Here is a 16,388-nt window from a genome sequence, read left to right as displayed (position 1 = left end):
TAAAACCAAATGTGCATGTCATGTGCCTACATGTTCATTCCAGGCATTCCAGGTCCACCTAATGAATTTGGAGGAGGTCTCATTCCACTGCCATAGTTCTAGGACAAAAAAAATCAATTTGTTAATAGGTAAAAACATTTTTTTAGTCTATTGAGCAGAAATGCTTTACCATATTACAACAAAAGGTTACATTGGTAATATTATGATATATTATTGCTAAATATAGTATATTATATAATATATAACATTTCTTAGTAGTTACCTGTGGTCCCATGCCTGCCATGCCACGTGGTGGATTCATTCTTTGCATGGGTCCTCCCATGTTTGGATGTCCTGGAAAACAACCAATAATAATAAAAATGCATTAGAAAAAAAAAAGCAAAGGTGTATATTTATATGACATTTATATATTTATGCTAATACTATAAAATTTAATGGGCACTGTCAGATACAAAAACTTTTTATATGTTGTACATCTTGGCAAAACATTAACATTTTCTAATATACTTCATAGGAAATTTTTATTTCCTTTTTATAGAAATCATGGCTTATAAAATAATGGCTTTGTTGAAGCTGAAGCACAGGCATGGACAAAGTCCGTTAAGTGAGGGTGGGCTAGTACTACTCTGTGCTCTGTCCTGTCTGATAGTACTCCTCTGTGCTCTTTCCTGTCAGATAGGACTCCTCTGTGCTCTCTCCTGTCTGACAGTACTTCTCTGTGCTCTCTCCTGTCTGATATGACTCCTCTGTGCTCTCTACTGTCTGATAGGACTCCTCTGTGCTCTCTCCTGTCTGATAGGACTCCTCTGTGCTCTCTCCTGTCTGAAAGTACTTCTCTGTGCTCTCTCTTGTCTGACAGTACTTCTCTGTGCTCTCTCCTGTCTGACAGTATTCCTCCGTGCTCTCTCCTGTCTGATATGACTCCTCTGTGCTCTCTACTGTCTGATAGGACTCCTCTGTGCTCTCTCCTGTCTGAAAGTACTCCTCTGTGTTCTTACCTTTCTGATAGCACTACTCCGTGCTCTCTCATTTCTGATAGGACTCCTCTGTGCTCACTCCTGTCTGATAGTACTCCTCTGTGCTCTCTCCTGTCTGATAGTACTCCTCTGTGCTCTCTCCTGTCTTATAAGACTCATCTGTGCTCTCTCCTGTCTGATAGGATTCCTCTCTGTGTTCCCTTCTGTCTGATAGCACTCCTCTGTGCTCTCTTCTGTCTGATAGTACTCCTCTGTGCTCACTCCTGTCTAATAGTAATCCTCTGTGCTCTCTCCTGTCTGATAGTACTCCTCTGTGCTCTCTCCTGTCTGATAGGACTCCTCTGTGCTCTCTCCTGTCTGACAGTACTTCTCTGTGCTCTCTCTTGTCTGACAGTAATCCTCTGTGCTCTCTCCTGTCTGATAGTACTCCTCTGTGCTCTCTCCTGTCTTATAAGACTCCTCTGTGCTCTCTCCTGTCTGATAGGATTCCTCTCTGTGTTCCCTTCTGTCTGATAGCACTCCTCTGTGCTCTCTTCTGTCTGATAGTACTCCTCTGTGCTCACTCCTGTCTGATAGTACTCCTCTGTGCTCTCTCCTGTCTGATAGTACTCCTCTGTGCTCTCTCCTGTCTGATAGTACTGCTCTGTGCTTTCTCCTGTCTGATAGCACTCCTCTGTGTTCTCTCCTGTCTGATAACACTCCTCTGTGCTCTCTCCTGTCCGATAGGACTCCTCTGTGCTCTCTCCTGTGTGATAGGACTCCTTTCTGCTCTCTCCTGTCTGATAGCACTCCTCTGTGCTCTCTCCTGTCTGATAGCACTCCTCTGTGCTCTCTCCTGTCTGATAGGACTCCTCTGTGCTCTCTCCTGTCTGATAGGACTCCTCTGTGCTCTCTCCTGTCTGACAGTACTTCTCTGTGCTCTATCCTGTCTGATAGGACTTCACTGTGCTCTCACCTGTCTGATAGAACCCCTCTGTGCTCTCTCCTGTCTGATATGACTCCTCTGTGCTCTCTTCTGTCTGATAGTACTCCTCTGTGCTCTCTCCTGTCTGATAGCACTCCTCTGTGCTCTCTCCTGTATGACAGGGCTCCTCTGTGTTCTCTCCTGTCTGACAGGACTCCTCTGTGCTCTCTCCTGTGTGATAGGACTCCTTTCTGCTCTCTCCTGTCTGATAGCACTCCTCTGTGCTCTCTCCTGTCTGATAGGACTTCTCTGTGCTCTCTCCTGTCTGATAGGACTCCACGGTTTTCTCTCCTATCTGATAGCACTCCTCTGTGCTCTCTCCTGTCTGATAGGACTCCTCTGTGCTCTCTTCTGTCTGATGTGACTCCTCTGTGCTCTCTTCTGTCCTATCAGACAGAGCCCACAGGAGTGCTAGCCCACCCTCACTTACTGGACTTTGCCCATACTTGTGCGTCAGCTTGGACAAAGCCATGATTTTAAAAGGAAAAAGGAAATATAATTTTCTTATGACATCTATTAGAAAGGTTTATGTTTTGCCAAGATGTACAACATATAAAAGTTTTAGAATCTGACAGTGCCCATTTAAAGTTATCTTGTCATATAAATTCATGACACAAAGGAAGCACCCGTTCAGACAATAATTAGCTACAGTGGTGACCTTCTTTAGCCATTGGTTGGCTTACTGGGCATTTCCTTGTGGAACATGGACAACCATTAGCCAACAATGCAAACTGATGGGTGTACATCTTTGGAAAAAAATGCCAAAATGGGTTCACCTGCTCCAAGCTGTGGGGAGCTGTTAAGGTCTTCAAGTGGTTGCAACATTCACAAAGTGTAACACTCTCTACTGAAAGGTCAGAATTTCCATGCAGAATTCCAGTTCGGAGATTCCGCAGCAACAGAGTCCCATTGTATTTAACAGGATTCTGCTGCGCCTTGCACACAGCGGAATTTCCACGCCAGAAGTTTCTGGCATGGAAATTCTCATTTCCGTGTCCGCAGAAAGAATGAACCAGTCAATTTTTTCTGTGGACTCCACATGGAATGCATAGCAGTCTATGACATGGCGCATTACTGTGCATTCCTTGCAGCAGCATGTTATACTGGCGCCCGCAGTCTGAGGATTGTCCGTGTGGACATTCTGCTGTGTGAACATAGCCTTACTATGACACCAAACAATTACCTGGCCACAGACATTGAATGGCTTGTTTCAATAAATTTGGCTTCTTATCATGAATAAAAATAAACTCATGCAACTGATCCATGAGGACAGAGCTTGTATGGCAGTGCCCAGAGACTGTTTGGCTCCTTGGTTGTACATCCTCCATGTGTACATCCTCCATGTGCTGCAGTAGAGCCCCCATTGGGTATAATATGCATGGAGCTTTTATCTCCTAAAAGGATTGTGTTTAGAGAACACCTCCATACATACGATGGAGCATGCATATGGGAGTAGAATAAGCAACTCTTTCTCTATTTCTTTGAGGACCCTGGCCCTTCCAGCAGATTAAAGCACACGTTATGGGGTATTTCAGCTCAGAGTGTATTGAGAAGCTGGGATATATTATTAGCCGTGGTGTAATTTCTTATTCTATTACTGGATTAAAGAACAGCTTAAATTGTCCAAGTGTTTTTGAAATGGTGCTTTACCTCTCTTTAGAGACAGCTTCACTAAAGCTAAAGGAAATGGAACTATTGAATCAAGTGAATTAATAGAGCCCCTAAGGTATTCTAACAGGGGGGAAACTTCTGCCTTATCTAATACTGTTAAGACTAAATAGGTACATATTAGGGGATGTGTAATATAATAATATGTATAACATATTCATTAACTCTTTGGCAAAGGGAACTCTCCTTGCATTAAATTCCAAATAACTATGAAATTTGACATGGGGTAGGTGACAAAAGGGCAAATGGAAGCAGCATGACAAAAAAAATATGTAGGCTTTCTGAATATGACAGAGGTTGAGCACACGATGTTGCTATGGCTTTGCACTCAAAACCCTGTATAAAGCAATACTTGTATGGCAGAATAGCCCCTTAATGGAAATGGCCTATATATATATATATATATATATATATATATATATAAGGAATATGATGGAATAGGTGTGACATTTACCCTCATAAATGACATTTGATCACATCAGATCCTGTTTCATCGGAAACTATATGTATTGATTGTTTTTATTATCTGATATCTAATATAAACTGTTTAATTGTCTAAAATATTATCCAATAAAATAAAAGTTGAAATCTTATGAAAATCTTTCTTATCTGTGTATACAGTGCAGATATACAGTAAACAAAGAATGCATTTCTTAATGGCAGATAACTAATGGATTATTTGGGAGCCAGTATACTGGAAAATATTTCCTATCAGATCACAGGCAAAGTTGAACATTTTTAAGGCAGGGTAAAAACAAAATAGGCCAGTGCTATAGAAACAGGAAATGTCATTACAACCATGGTCTATCTATTACTAAACACTGACTAAACAGGCAATCTAAGCAAGCACTTGGGGTAACAGCATTTGCCCCCCATGAGTAAAGGGTAAAAGTCTGGGCTCAAAAATAATATTCTGGTCAGTATTTCTTGCCACAACCAGGATTTAATCCAAAACACAGAAAAAAGTACAAATCTTTTTTTCTTTGTGTCAATTCCACTCCTGGTTTTGGCTAAAATACTGACCAAATTGAAGTCCAAATACTGACCAAAAATATATGTGTAAGAGTCCCTTGAGTTGCGCCACATGTGAGACCCTAGTCATTCTCCTAGTACTATATTCATGATACTTACTCTAAACATGGAAGCTGGCCAATCCTCAGCAGTTGTTGAAGGCATTACAGCAGGTAGAAAAGGGCACATTATGTGGTCTAAACGGCTGTGAATTTCCATTGCTGGTGCCAGCTGCTGAGCAGGCCTCAAAGGAGAGGTAATGGGACTCTTAGCATCGTCCCTCTGATCCTCCTGCTACCTTTTCTCAAGCAAATTTAAAGTCACCATATGGTGTTAAAGCAGCGTTCAGCGATTCTAATTCATGTACTTAGGATACACTACACAAGTACTCCTTAATGGGAGAGAAGGCCTGTCTGGGGAGTGCTCAGGAAGCAGTCTGCATTGCTTTATAAGGCCGCAGTAAAATGCAGCCCTGGTCTTGGTGACACAGTAATTATTTCTGCACTTTGTCCTTTTATGTGCCCAGCACTAATGAGCCATTGGTGAGATAGGAAATATGTACCGTAATGCAGAGAGGAACATTAGCGTATTGTCACAGGGCACATTTTCTTACGTGGTTCTTAAAGCAAATGCCATGTGAGGAAAGATCTCAAGCATCTGAGATGTTCTGTGGCACAACTAGCCCACACAAGTGAGACTTAAACAAGCACATGCAACACAAACTCTTTATATGACAATCTGGTATACTACCCAGCGTAACTCCATAGGTCACCCATTCATTACATTTTGTTCCCATTTACAGTTTCCGGAACAAAACTCTATACAGGCAAATCTAGTGCCAAAACTTCACCTGAGGTTTTCAAGTATTGTATTTTTTGGGGATGATATGAAATAACAGAGCAAGAGCAGGCATACATGACCAATAGGGTGCATTCACAAGTAGCGGTTATGGTGCAGTAGAGAGATGTACCATTATGGCATAGCAAAAAGTTCAAGGAACATTTTACCAGAACTATGAATGGCAACTGGATCTACTCAAAGCCATAACTATAATTGAAGCAGATCTGACATTAAATGCTATTTACACCTTTAAAAATCATATGTTATTCTCGCTTTGTTATTCTTATGATACGAAAAACACTTTCTCCATGAATCTTCATAAAATGTTGTATTCTACAGCTTTTGTTTTTAATAAGATAAATCTGTACGAGAAGCAGTTTTCTGACAGACTTCGTATGAACCTTTCTTGAGCAATGTTTAACCCCTACATGCATAGGGAATAAGTTGTTTAGTACCAGAGTACCCCTTTAAGAATCTACCAAATAGATGAATTCCTTGTTAAGCTGAGATGTAAATAAAATAAGCTATCACTGTATACACTTTTACTGTTGTTCTACAATTTTTTTTATGAAACATTCCCAACATTTAAATTCCCAACAGAAATAGAGTTCTAACTAAAATTTATTTAATTTAAAACACAAAGTAGTATATGAAAGTACAGTCATGGCCGTAAATGTTGGCACCCCTGAAATATTTCTAGAAAATGAAGTATTTCTCACAGATAAGGATTGCAGTAACACATGTTTTGCTATACACGTTTATTCCCTTTGTGTGTATTGGAACTAAACCAAAAAAGGGAGGAAAAAAGCAAATTGGACATAATGTCACACCAAACTCCAAAAATGGGCTGGACAAAATTATTGGCACCCTTTCAAAATTGTGGATAAATAAGATTGTTTCAAGCATGTGATGCTCCTTTAAACTCACCTGGGGCAAGTAACAGGTGTGGGCAATATAAAAATCACACCTGAAAGCAGATAAAAAGGAGAGAAGTTCACTTAGTCTTTGCATTGTGTGTCTGTGTGTGCCACACTAAGCATGGACAACAGAAAGAGGAGAAGAGAACTGTCTGAGGAATTGAGAACCAAAATTGTCAAAAAATATTAACAATCTCAAGGCTACAAGTCCATCTCCAGAGATTTAGATTTGCATTTGTCCACAGTGCGCAATATTATCAAGAAATTTGTATCCCATGGCACTGTAGCTAATCGCCCTGGGCATGGACGGAAGAGAAAAATTTATGAAAGGTGTCAATGCAGGATAGTCCGGATGGTGGATAAGCAGCCCAAAACAAGTTCCAAAGATATTCAAGCTGTCCTGCAGGCTCAGGGAGCATCAGTGTCAGCGCGAACTATCTGTCGACATCTAAATAAACTACAACGCTATGGCAGGAGACCCAGGAGGACCCCACTGCTGACACAGGAACATAAAAAAGCAAGACTACATTTTGCCAAATTGAACTTGAGTAAGCCAAAATGCTTCTGGGAAAATGTTTTGTGGACAGATAGAGACCAAGATAGAGCTTTTTGGTAAAGCACATCATTCTACTGAATCATTTTACCGAAAATGAAATGAAGCCTACAAAGAAAAGAACACAGTACCTACAGTGAAATATGGTGGCGGTTCAATGTTTTCGGATTGTTTTGCTGGCTCTGGCACTGGGTGCCTTGAATGTGTGCAAGGCATCGTGAAATCTGAGGATTATCAACGGATTTTTGGTCGCACTGTACAGCCCAGTGTCAGAAAGCTGGGTTTGCGTCCGAGATCCTGGGTCTTCCAGCAGGACAATGACCCCAAACATACATCAAAAAGCACCCAGAAATGGATGGCAACAAAGTGCTGGAGAGTTCTGAAGTGGCCAGAAAGGATTCCAGATCTAAATCCCATTGAACACCTGTGGAGAGATCTTAAAATTGCTGTTGGGAAAAGGCGCCCTTCCAATAAGAGATCCTGGAGTAGTTTGCAAAGGAAGAGTGGTTCAAAATTCCGGCCGAGAGGTGTAAGAAGCTTATTGATGGTTATAGGAAGCAACTGATTTCAGTTATTTTTTCCAAAGGGTGTGCAACCAAATATTAAGTTAAGGGTGCCAATAATTTTGTTCAGCCCATTTTTGGAGTTTGGTGTGACATTATGTCCAATTTGCTTTTTTTACCTCCCATTTTGGTTTAGTCCCAATACACACAAAGGGAATAAACATGTGTATAGCAAAACACGTGTTACTGCAATCCTTTTCTGTGAGAAATACTTCATTTTCTAGAAAAATTTCTGGGTGCCAACATTTATGGCCATGACTGCATGTGAGATTACCCTGTTAATGCCGATTTGGCACACTAAATTTTTTTGTATAATATTACATAAAGTGCATTTACAAAGTTCTCCAAAACCAATGGCTTTAGCCTTTGGATATGCAGAACCATTGAACAGAGATCCATGGAATAAACCATGGATTATTAACACAAAGAGAGATTGAGTAAATGTACCTTGTGGCCGTGTGGGGTCCATGGAGTTTGGCAACAGAGGCTGTGAACCTGGTACTCCTACAGGGGGCTGTAGAGCAGACAGTCATATATTATAATCTTTCATTTGCAAATGTCTTAATTCATGTCTTAAAGCAATAAACATTTTTTATATTTTCTCTATTTTAATTATTAATTCTGTCTAATTTTGATATTGTAGTTAAATATAGACAAGTCAGTACATCTCTATAGAGGGGGAGGAGGAAGCTCCGTCCACCAGCTCTGGAGCTCTGGGAGAACTGCAAATTAGAGATGAAGCCTGCAGAGCAGAACTCTCCAGAAAACACCATATATAATTTATATAATGGCCAGAAATAGTTCTCCTGCTCATGTAAACACAAGGCAGCTAATCCTGAAAAGGTACAATTACATGTACACTTTAAATAATAGAAGGCTGATGCTTAATCACATTTTAATTACTATGAGCAAACCTGATTTGGCATTCGTAGTGAAGGTCGAGGGCCACCAGGATACCGAGGTGACATAAATGGCTGGAAAACAGAACAGAAAATAGGTTTAATTTATTTGTAAGATATGTTTTACTGTAGTAATGTTCCAATATAAGTAACAATTGTGACTATTGTTTTACTACCGATTTTACAAAATGTAAAAAATAACATAAAATGTGAGAAATCTGTGTACTGCACATAAATCAATCCAAAATGAATTTAGTCCATCTTCACCCTTCCTACAAAGATTCCCATCTACTTCCATATTTTTATGCCATAGGCACTTCAATATGCATTTTATTGCCTTTGAAGACTATGTGCCCACATAGTAAATTGGGGCATATAGTACATTTTTCCCCCAGTGAGCTCTGTTGAATTCAATGGCAAGCCATTTGTTCTCACATAATAATTCTATGGCTAGAATTAAATTGTACCTGTAATTATTTTGTCAATACAATTTTTTTTTTTTTTAAATCGTGTAATACCGTTTTTTTTTTTTAAATGGAAATGCATTTCAAAATAGGGACCTAAATTCTTGCACGGGGTGCTTTTCTTCATTACTATTCATTGCAAGACTCCACAGCAGCCATTTCCAGTGCCCATAGAATTATATTACACAGGGTCTTACGCTGGAGATGGCTGCTTTGGAGATGGAGCATGAAGCTCTCCCATAATGCAGAGCAACGTGCAACGGGAGTGGGGAGAACTGCGCCCTGTTTGGGCAATTAGGGGTAACTTTTTTAATGCAACTTAGACAAATGCAGAGGCAACTAAAAATTCTGAAGTTTCTTGCCTAAAGATTTAGATTTTTCTGAGGCTCAAAATGAGCCTCAAACAATGGCATGTGACCACAGCTTCTTGGGGCGAAAGCTTTAGTAATATCATGCATGGTGTCTGATGGCATTTTAAAGGGAATCTGTCATCAGTGTCACCTGCACTAACCGGTCGGTACAGTTTTATTAGAGGAGGGGTTTATTTGTTTTAAACTTTTTTTAAAATTATTTTATTTACACTTTTTAGGTCCTGATAGGGGACTTTTTAATACAAAATTTTAATTGCTAATACTAAATAATGTTATGATATTGCATAGCATTACTCAGTTTTATCGGCGATCTGGTCTATCAGCAAATCTGAGCTGGAACCTGTACAGAGTAGGTAAGAGAAACTACTGGCAATTGAGCAAACAAATTTTAAAACCACATACATGTTGAAGGGGGAGCTGATAGGTTAGGGGGACTGTCATTGTGGTGATTAAGCACTGTGATAGTTATTGATCACAGCACTTAAAGGGTTAAAGGGGTACTGTCACGATGCCGGCTGGCAGGTAGTGGATCCTCTGTGCCAGAGAGGGATTGGCGTGGACCGTGCTAGTGGACCGATTCTAAGCCACTACTGGTTTTCACCAGAGCCCGCCGCAAAGCGGGATGGTCTTGCTGCGGCGGTAGTGACCAGGTCGTATCCACTAGCAACGGCTCACCTCTCTGGCTGCTGAAGATAGGCGCGGTACAAGGGAGTAGGCAAAAGCAAGGTCGGACGTAGCAGAAGGTCGGGGCAGGCAGCAAGGATCGTAGTCAGGGGCAACGGCAGAAGGTCTGGAAACACAGGCAAGGAACACACAAGGAACGCTTTCACTGGCACTAAGGCAACAAGATCCGGCAAGGGAGTGCAGGGGAAGTGAGGTGATATAGGGAAGTGCACAGGTGAACACACTAATTGGAACCACTGCGCCAATCAGCGGCGCAGTGGCCCTTTAAATCGCAGAGACCCGGCGCGCGCGCGCCCTAGGGAGCGGGGCCGCGCGCGCCGGGACAGAACAGACGGAGAGCGAGTCAGGTAGGGGAGCCGGGGTGCGCATCGCGAGCGGGCGCTACCCGCATCGCGAATCGCATCCCGGCTGGCAGCGGAATCGCAGCGCCCCGGGTCAGAGGACGTGACCGGAGCGCTGCCGCGGGGAGAGTGAAGCGAGCGCTCCGGGGAGGAGCGGGGACCCGGAGCGCTCGGCGTAACAGTACCCCCCCCCTTGGGTCTCCCCCTCTTCTTAGAGCCTGAGAACCTGAGGAGCAGACTTTTGTCTAGGATGTTGTCCTCAGGTTCCCAGGATCTCTCTTCAGGACCACAACCCTCCCAGTCCACTAAAAAAAAATTTTTCCCTCTGACCTTTTTGGCAGCTAAAATTTCTTTGACCGAGAAGATGTCCGAGGAGCCGGAGACAGGAGTGGGAGGAACAGATTTGGGAGAAAAACGGTTGAGGATGAGTGGTTTGAGAAGAGAGACGTGAAAGGCATTAGGGATACGAAGAGAGGGAGGAAGAAGAAGTTTATAAGAGACAGGATTAATTTGACACAAAATTTTGAAAGGACCAAGATAGCGTGGTCCCAACTTGTAGCTAGGGACACGGAAGCGGACATATTTAGCGGAGAGCCATACCTTGTCTCCAGGGGAAAAAACGGGGGGAGCTCTTCTTTTCTTATCCGCGAACTTCTTCATGCGTGATGAAGCCTGTAAGAGAGAATTTTGGGTCTCTCTCCATATGATGGAAAGGTCACGAGAAATTTCATCCACAGCGGGCAGACCAGAGGGCAAGGGAGTAGGGAGGGGGGGAAGAGGGTGACGGCCGTACACCACGAAAAATGGGGATTTGGAGGAAGACTCAGAGACCCTGAAGTTATACGAGAATTCGGCCCATGGGAGGAGATCTGCCCAGTCATCCTGGCGGGAGGAAACAAAATGTCGCAAATAATCACCCAAGATCTGGTTAATCCTTTCTACTTGTCCATTGGACTGGGGATGATATGCAGAAGAAAAATTTAATTTAATCTTGAGTTGTTTACAGAGAGCCCTCCAGAATTTAGACACGAATTGGACGCCTCTATCCGAGACAATCTGCGTAGGCAACCCGTGAAGACGAAAAATGTGTACAAAAAATTGTTTAGCCAACTGAGGCGCAGAAGGAAGCCCAGGAAGAGGGATGAAATGTGCCATTTTGGAGAATCGATCAACGACCACCCAAATAACAGTGTTGCCACGGGAAGGGGGTAAATCAGTAATAAAATCCATACCAATCAGAGACCAAGGCTGTTCGGGGACAGGCAGAGGATGAAGAAAACCAGCGGGCTTCTGGCGAGGAGTCTTATCCCGGGCACAGATAGTGCAGGCTCGCACAAAGTCCACAACATCCGTCTCCAGAGTCGGCCACCAATAGAAGCGGGAGATGAGTTGCACAGATTTCTTGATACCCGCATGACCTGCGAGATGGGAGGAGTGACCCCATTTGAGGATTCCGAGGCGTTGGCGAGGAGAAACAAAGGTCTTTCCTGGAGGAGTCTGCCTGATGGAGGCAGGAGAAGTGGAGATCAGGCAGTCAGGTGGAATGATGTGTTGCGGAGAGAGTTCAACTTCTGAGGCATCCGAGGAACGAGAGAGAGCATCGGCCCTAATGTTCTTATCGGCAGGACGAAAGTGAATCTCAAAATTAAATCGGGCAAAGAACAGAGACCACCGGGCCTGGCGAGGATTCAGCCGTTGGGCAGACTGGAGGTAGGAGAGGTTCTTGTGGTCGGTGTAGATAATAACAGGAGAACTTGATCCCTCCAGCAGATGCCTCCATTCCTCAAGTGCTAATTTAATGGCTAGAAGCTCTCGATCCCCGATGGAGTAGTTCCTCTCCGCTGGAGAGAAGGTCCTAGAGAAAAAACCACAAGTGACAGCATGCCCGGAAGAATTTTTTTGTAGAAGAACAGCTCCAGCTCCCACTGAGGAGGCATCAACCTCCAATAGGAAGGGTTTGGAAGGGTCAGGTCTGGAGAGGACGGGAGCCGAAGAAAAGGCAGACTTGAGTCGTTTAAAGGCGTCTTCTGCTTGAGGAGGCCAGGACTTGGGATCAGCATTTTTTTTGGTTAAAGCCACGATAGGAGCCACAATGGTAGAAAAATGTGGAATAAATTGCCTGTAATAATTGGCGAACCCCAAAAAGCGTTGGATAGCACGGAGTCCGGAGGGGCGTGGCCAATCTAAGACGGCAGAGAGTTTGTCTGGATCCATCTGTAGTCCCTGGCCAGAGACCAAATATCCTAGAAAAGGAAGAGATTGGCATTCAAACAGACATTTCTCAATTTTGGCATAGAGTTGGTTGTCACGAAGTCTCTGAAGAACCATACGGACATGCTGGCGGTGTTCTTCTAGATTGGCAGAAAAAATTAGGATATCGTCCAGATATACAACAACACAGGAGTATAACAGATCACGAAAAATTTCATTGACAAAGTCTTGGAAGACGGCAGGGGCGTTGCACAGTCCAAAGGGCATGACCAGATACTCAAAGTGTCCATCTCTGGTGTTAAATGCCGTTTTCCACTCGTCCCCCTCTCTGATGCGGATGAGGTTATAGGCGCCTCTTAAGTCCAATTTAGTGAAGATGTGGGCACCTTGGAGGCGATCAAAGAGTTCAGAGATGAGGGGTAAGGGGTAGCGGTTCTTAACCGTGATTTTATTAAGACCGCGGTAGTCAATGCAAGGACGTAGGGAGCCATCTTTTTTGGACACAAAGAAAAATCCGGCTCCGGCAGGAGAGGAGGATTTACGGATAAAGCCCTTTTTTAGATTCTCCTGGACGTATTCGGACATGGCAAGAGTCTCTGGGGCAGAGAGAGGATAAATTCTGCCCCGGGGTGGAGTAGTGCCCGGGAGGAGGTCGATAGGGCAATCATAAGGCCTGTGAGGAGGTAGAGTCTCAGCTTGTTTTTTGCAGAAAACATCCGCGAAGTCCATATAGGCCTTAGGGAGACCGGTTACTGGAGGAACCACAGAGTTACGGCAAGGGTTACTGGGAACCGGTTTTAGACAGTTCTTGGAACAAGAGGACCCCCAACTCTTGATCTCCCCAGTGGACCAATCCAGGGTAGGGGAATGAAGTTGAAGCCAGGGAAGTCCAAGGAGAATTTCCGAGGTGCAATTGGGGAGGACCAAAAGTTCAATCCTCTCATGATGAGATCCGATGCTCATAAGAAGGGGCTCCGTGCGGAAACGTATGGTACAGTCCAATCTTTCATTATTTACACAATTGATGTAGAGGGGTCTGGCGAGACTGGTCACCGGGATGTTGAACCTGTTGACGAGAGAGGCCAAAATAAAATTTCCTGCAGATCCAGAGTCCAAGAAGGCCACTGTAGAGAAGGAGAAGGCAGAGGCAGACATCCGCACAGGCACAGTAAGACGTGGAGAAGCAGAGTAGACATCAAGGACTGTCTCACCTTTGTGCGTAGTCAGCGTACGTTTTTCCAGGCGGGGAGGACGGATAGGACAATCTCTCAGGAAGTGTTCGGTACTAGCACAGTACAGGCAGAGGTTCTCCATACGGCGTCGTGTCCTCTCTTGAGGTGTCAGGCGAGACCGGTCGACCTGCATAGCCTCCACGGCGGGAGGCACAGGAACAGATTGCAGGGGACCAGAGGAGAGAGGAGCCGAGGAGAAGAAACGCCTCGTGCGAACAGAGTCCATATCTTGGCGGAGTTCCTGACGCCTTTCGGAAAAACGCATGTCAATGCGAGTGGCTAGGTGAATAAGTTCATGTAGATTAGCAGGAATTTCTCGTGCGGCCAGAACATCTTTAATGTTGCTGGATAGGCCCCTTTTTTGAAGGTCGCGCAGAGGGCCTCATTATTCCAGGACAATTCTGAAGCAAGAGTACGGAATTGTACGGCATACTCGCCAACGGAAGAATTACCCTGGACCAGGTTCAACAGGGCAGTCTCAGCAGAAGAGGCTCGGGCAGGTTCCTCAAAGACACTTCGGATTTCCGAGAAGAAGGAGTGTACAGAGGCAGTGACGGGGTCATTGCGGTCCCAGAGCGGTGTGGCCCATGACAGGGCTTTTCCGGACAGAAGGCTGACTACGAAAGCCACCTTAGACCTTTCAGTGGGAAACAGGTCCGACATCATCTCCAGATGCAGGGAACATTGGGAAAGAAAGCCACGGCAAAACTTAGAGTCCCCATCAAATTTATCCGGCAAGGATAAGCGTATCCCAGGAGCGGCCACTCGCTGCGGAGGAGGTGCAGGAGCTGGCGGAGGAGATGACTGCTGAAGCTGTGGTAGTAACTGTTGTAGCATAACGGTCAGTTGAGACAGCTGTTGGCCTTGTTGCGCTATCTGTTGTGACTGCTGGGCGACCACCGTGGTGAGGTCAGCGACAACTGGCAGAGGAACTTCAGCGGGATCCATGGCCGGATCTACTGTCACGATGCCGGCTGGCAGGTAGTGGATCCTCTGTGCCAGAGAGGGATTGGCGTGGACCGTGCTAGTGGACCGGTTCTAAGCCACTACTGGTTTTCACCAGAGCCCGCCGCAAAGCGGGATGGTCTTGCTGCGGCGGTAGTGACCAGGTCGTATCCACTAGCAACGGCTCACCTCTCTGGCTGCTGAAGATAGGCGCGGTACAAGGGAGTAGGCAAAAGCAAGGTCGGACGTAGCAGAAGGTCGGGGCAGGCAGCAAGGATCGTAGTCAGGGGCAACGGCAGAAGGTCTGGAAACACAGGCAAGGAACACACAAGGAACGCTTTCACTGGCACTAAGGCAACAAGATCCGGCAAGGGAGTGCAGGGGAAGTGAGGTGATATAGGGAAGTGCACAGGTGAACACACTAATTGGAACCACTGCGCCAATCAGCGGCGCAGTGGCCCTTTAAATCGCAGAGACCCGGCGCGCGCGCGCCCTAGGGAGCGGGGCCGCGCGCGCCGGGACAGAACAGACGGAGAGCGAGTCAGGTAGGGGAGCCGGGGTGCGCATCGCGAGCGGGCGCTACCCGCATCGCGAATCGCATCCCGGCTGGCAGCGGAATCGCAGCGCCCCGGGTCAGAGGACGTGACCGGAGCGCTGCCGCGGGGAGAGTGAAGCGAGCGCTCCGGGGAGGAGCGGGGACCCGGAGCGCTCGGCGTAACAGGTACTCTGGTGGAAAACTATTTTTTTTTCTAATCAATTGGTGCCAGAAAGTTAAATATATTTGTAAATGACTTCTATTAAAAACTCAACCCTTCCCGTACTTATCAGCTGCTGTATGCTCCAGAGGAAGTTGAGTTGTTCTTTTCAGTCTGACCACAGTGCTCTCTGCTGACACCTCTGTCCGTGTCAGGAACTGTCCAGAGCAGGGGAGGTTTGCTATGGGGATTTCCTCCTACTCTGTACAGTTCCTGACATGGACAGAGGTGTTCCCCAGCTGCTCCATTCATTCTCCAGAGATATTAGAGAGCGGTATACGGCTATCTCTGGCAGCTCCAAAGAGAAAGAAAGGAACATGGTCTTATGAATGGTTATTTTGGGCCTGCGTGCCCTTTTATACTGCTTAGAGGACCACCCGCTGTATTATCTCCTTATCTCTGATACTTTGTTTTCTATTGTTTATTATATTTAAAATGTAAAAACTTTAATAAAAATGTTATTTGAAAAAAAGAAAGAAAAACGGAACATGTGCCAACCCACTGCTTCAATCAGCAAGGAGAGTTGGATGCCTGTTCTTGTGATCTTGGGGGGGTGGGGGTGGGGGGGGGGTGTCCTGGGAGTTGTCCTCCCCATTCAGACACTTCTCTCCATCCTGTGGATAAGGGAAATGTTTTCATCACTGGAATACCCCTTTAAGTCACAACACATATTTGTGGCTTCCTCTTTCTTTTACCAATGGCTATACAGCTCCACTGACAACACTTTTTGTAAGGCAAAGAGCAAAAATAGCAAAGACTGAATCAAATGTGATATTTTTTTTTTTTTTTTTTATCAAGAACATTACTTAGTACTGCATAGCCAAGCCTACTGGAAATAATGTGCTTCCACCATGCAAAATAAAAAAAAACTTGCAACTCAGTCCCTTTCAGTATTACAGTAATTGAGAACTCAGTTGGGAAAGATGTATAATTAAAAATATGCTCCTAGCTACCATGAAGATGAAGGGAGAAGATTGATTGCTTTGTGGCCAT

At 44.7% G+C, this 16,388-nt stretch overlaps 1 protein-coding gene across 1 annotated transcript in view; it reads right to left on the bottom strand.

The window, feature by feature from the left end:
* SSBP4 (single stranded DNA binding protein 4) overlaps nucleotides 1-16,388 on the bottom strand; it is a 455,748-nt gene that overhangs the window by 26,248 nt on the left and 413,112 nt on the right. Inside the window, exons 7-10 of the mRNA XM_056574391.1 lie at nucleotides 8,408-8,467; nucleotides 7,941-8,007; nucleotides 263-333; nucleotides 31-98 (exon numbers count right to left, since the gene is read on the bottom strand). Of these exons, the coding sequence (XP_056430366.1) occupies nucleotides 31-98; nucleotides 263-333; nucleotides 7,941-8,007; nucleotides 8,408-8,467 (266 nt within the window). The remainder of the gene's footprint in view (nucleotides 1-30; nucleotides 99-262; nucleotides 334-7,940; nucleotides 8,008-8,407; nucleotides 8,468-16,388) is intronic.

Source organism: Hyla sarda, chromosome 1 (assembly GCF_029499605.1).
Source record: "Hyla sarda isolate aHylSar1 chromosome 1, aHylSar1.hap1, whole genome shotgun sequence".
Lineage (NCBI taxonomy): Eukaryota > Metazoa > Chordata > Amphibia > Anura > Hylidae > Hyla > Hyla sarda.
This window is presented reverse-complemented; position numbering and strand designations above follow the sequence as displayed.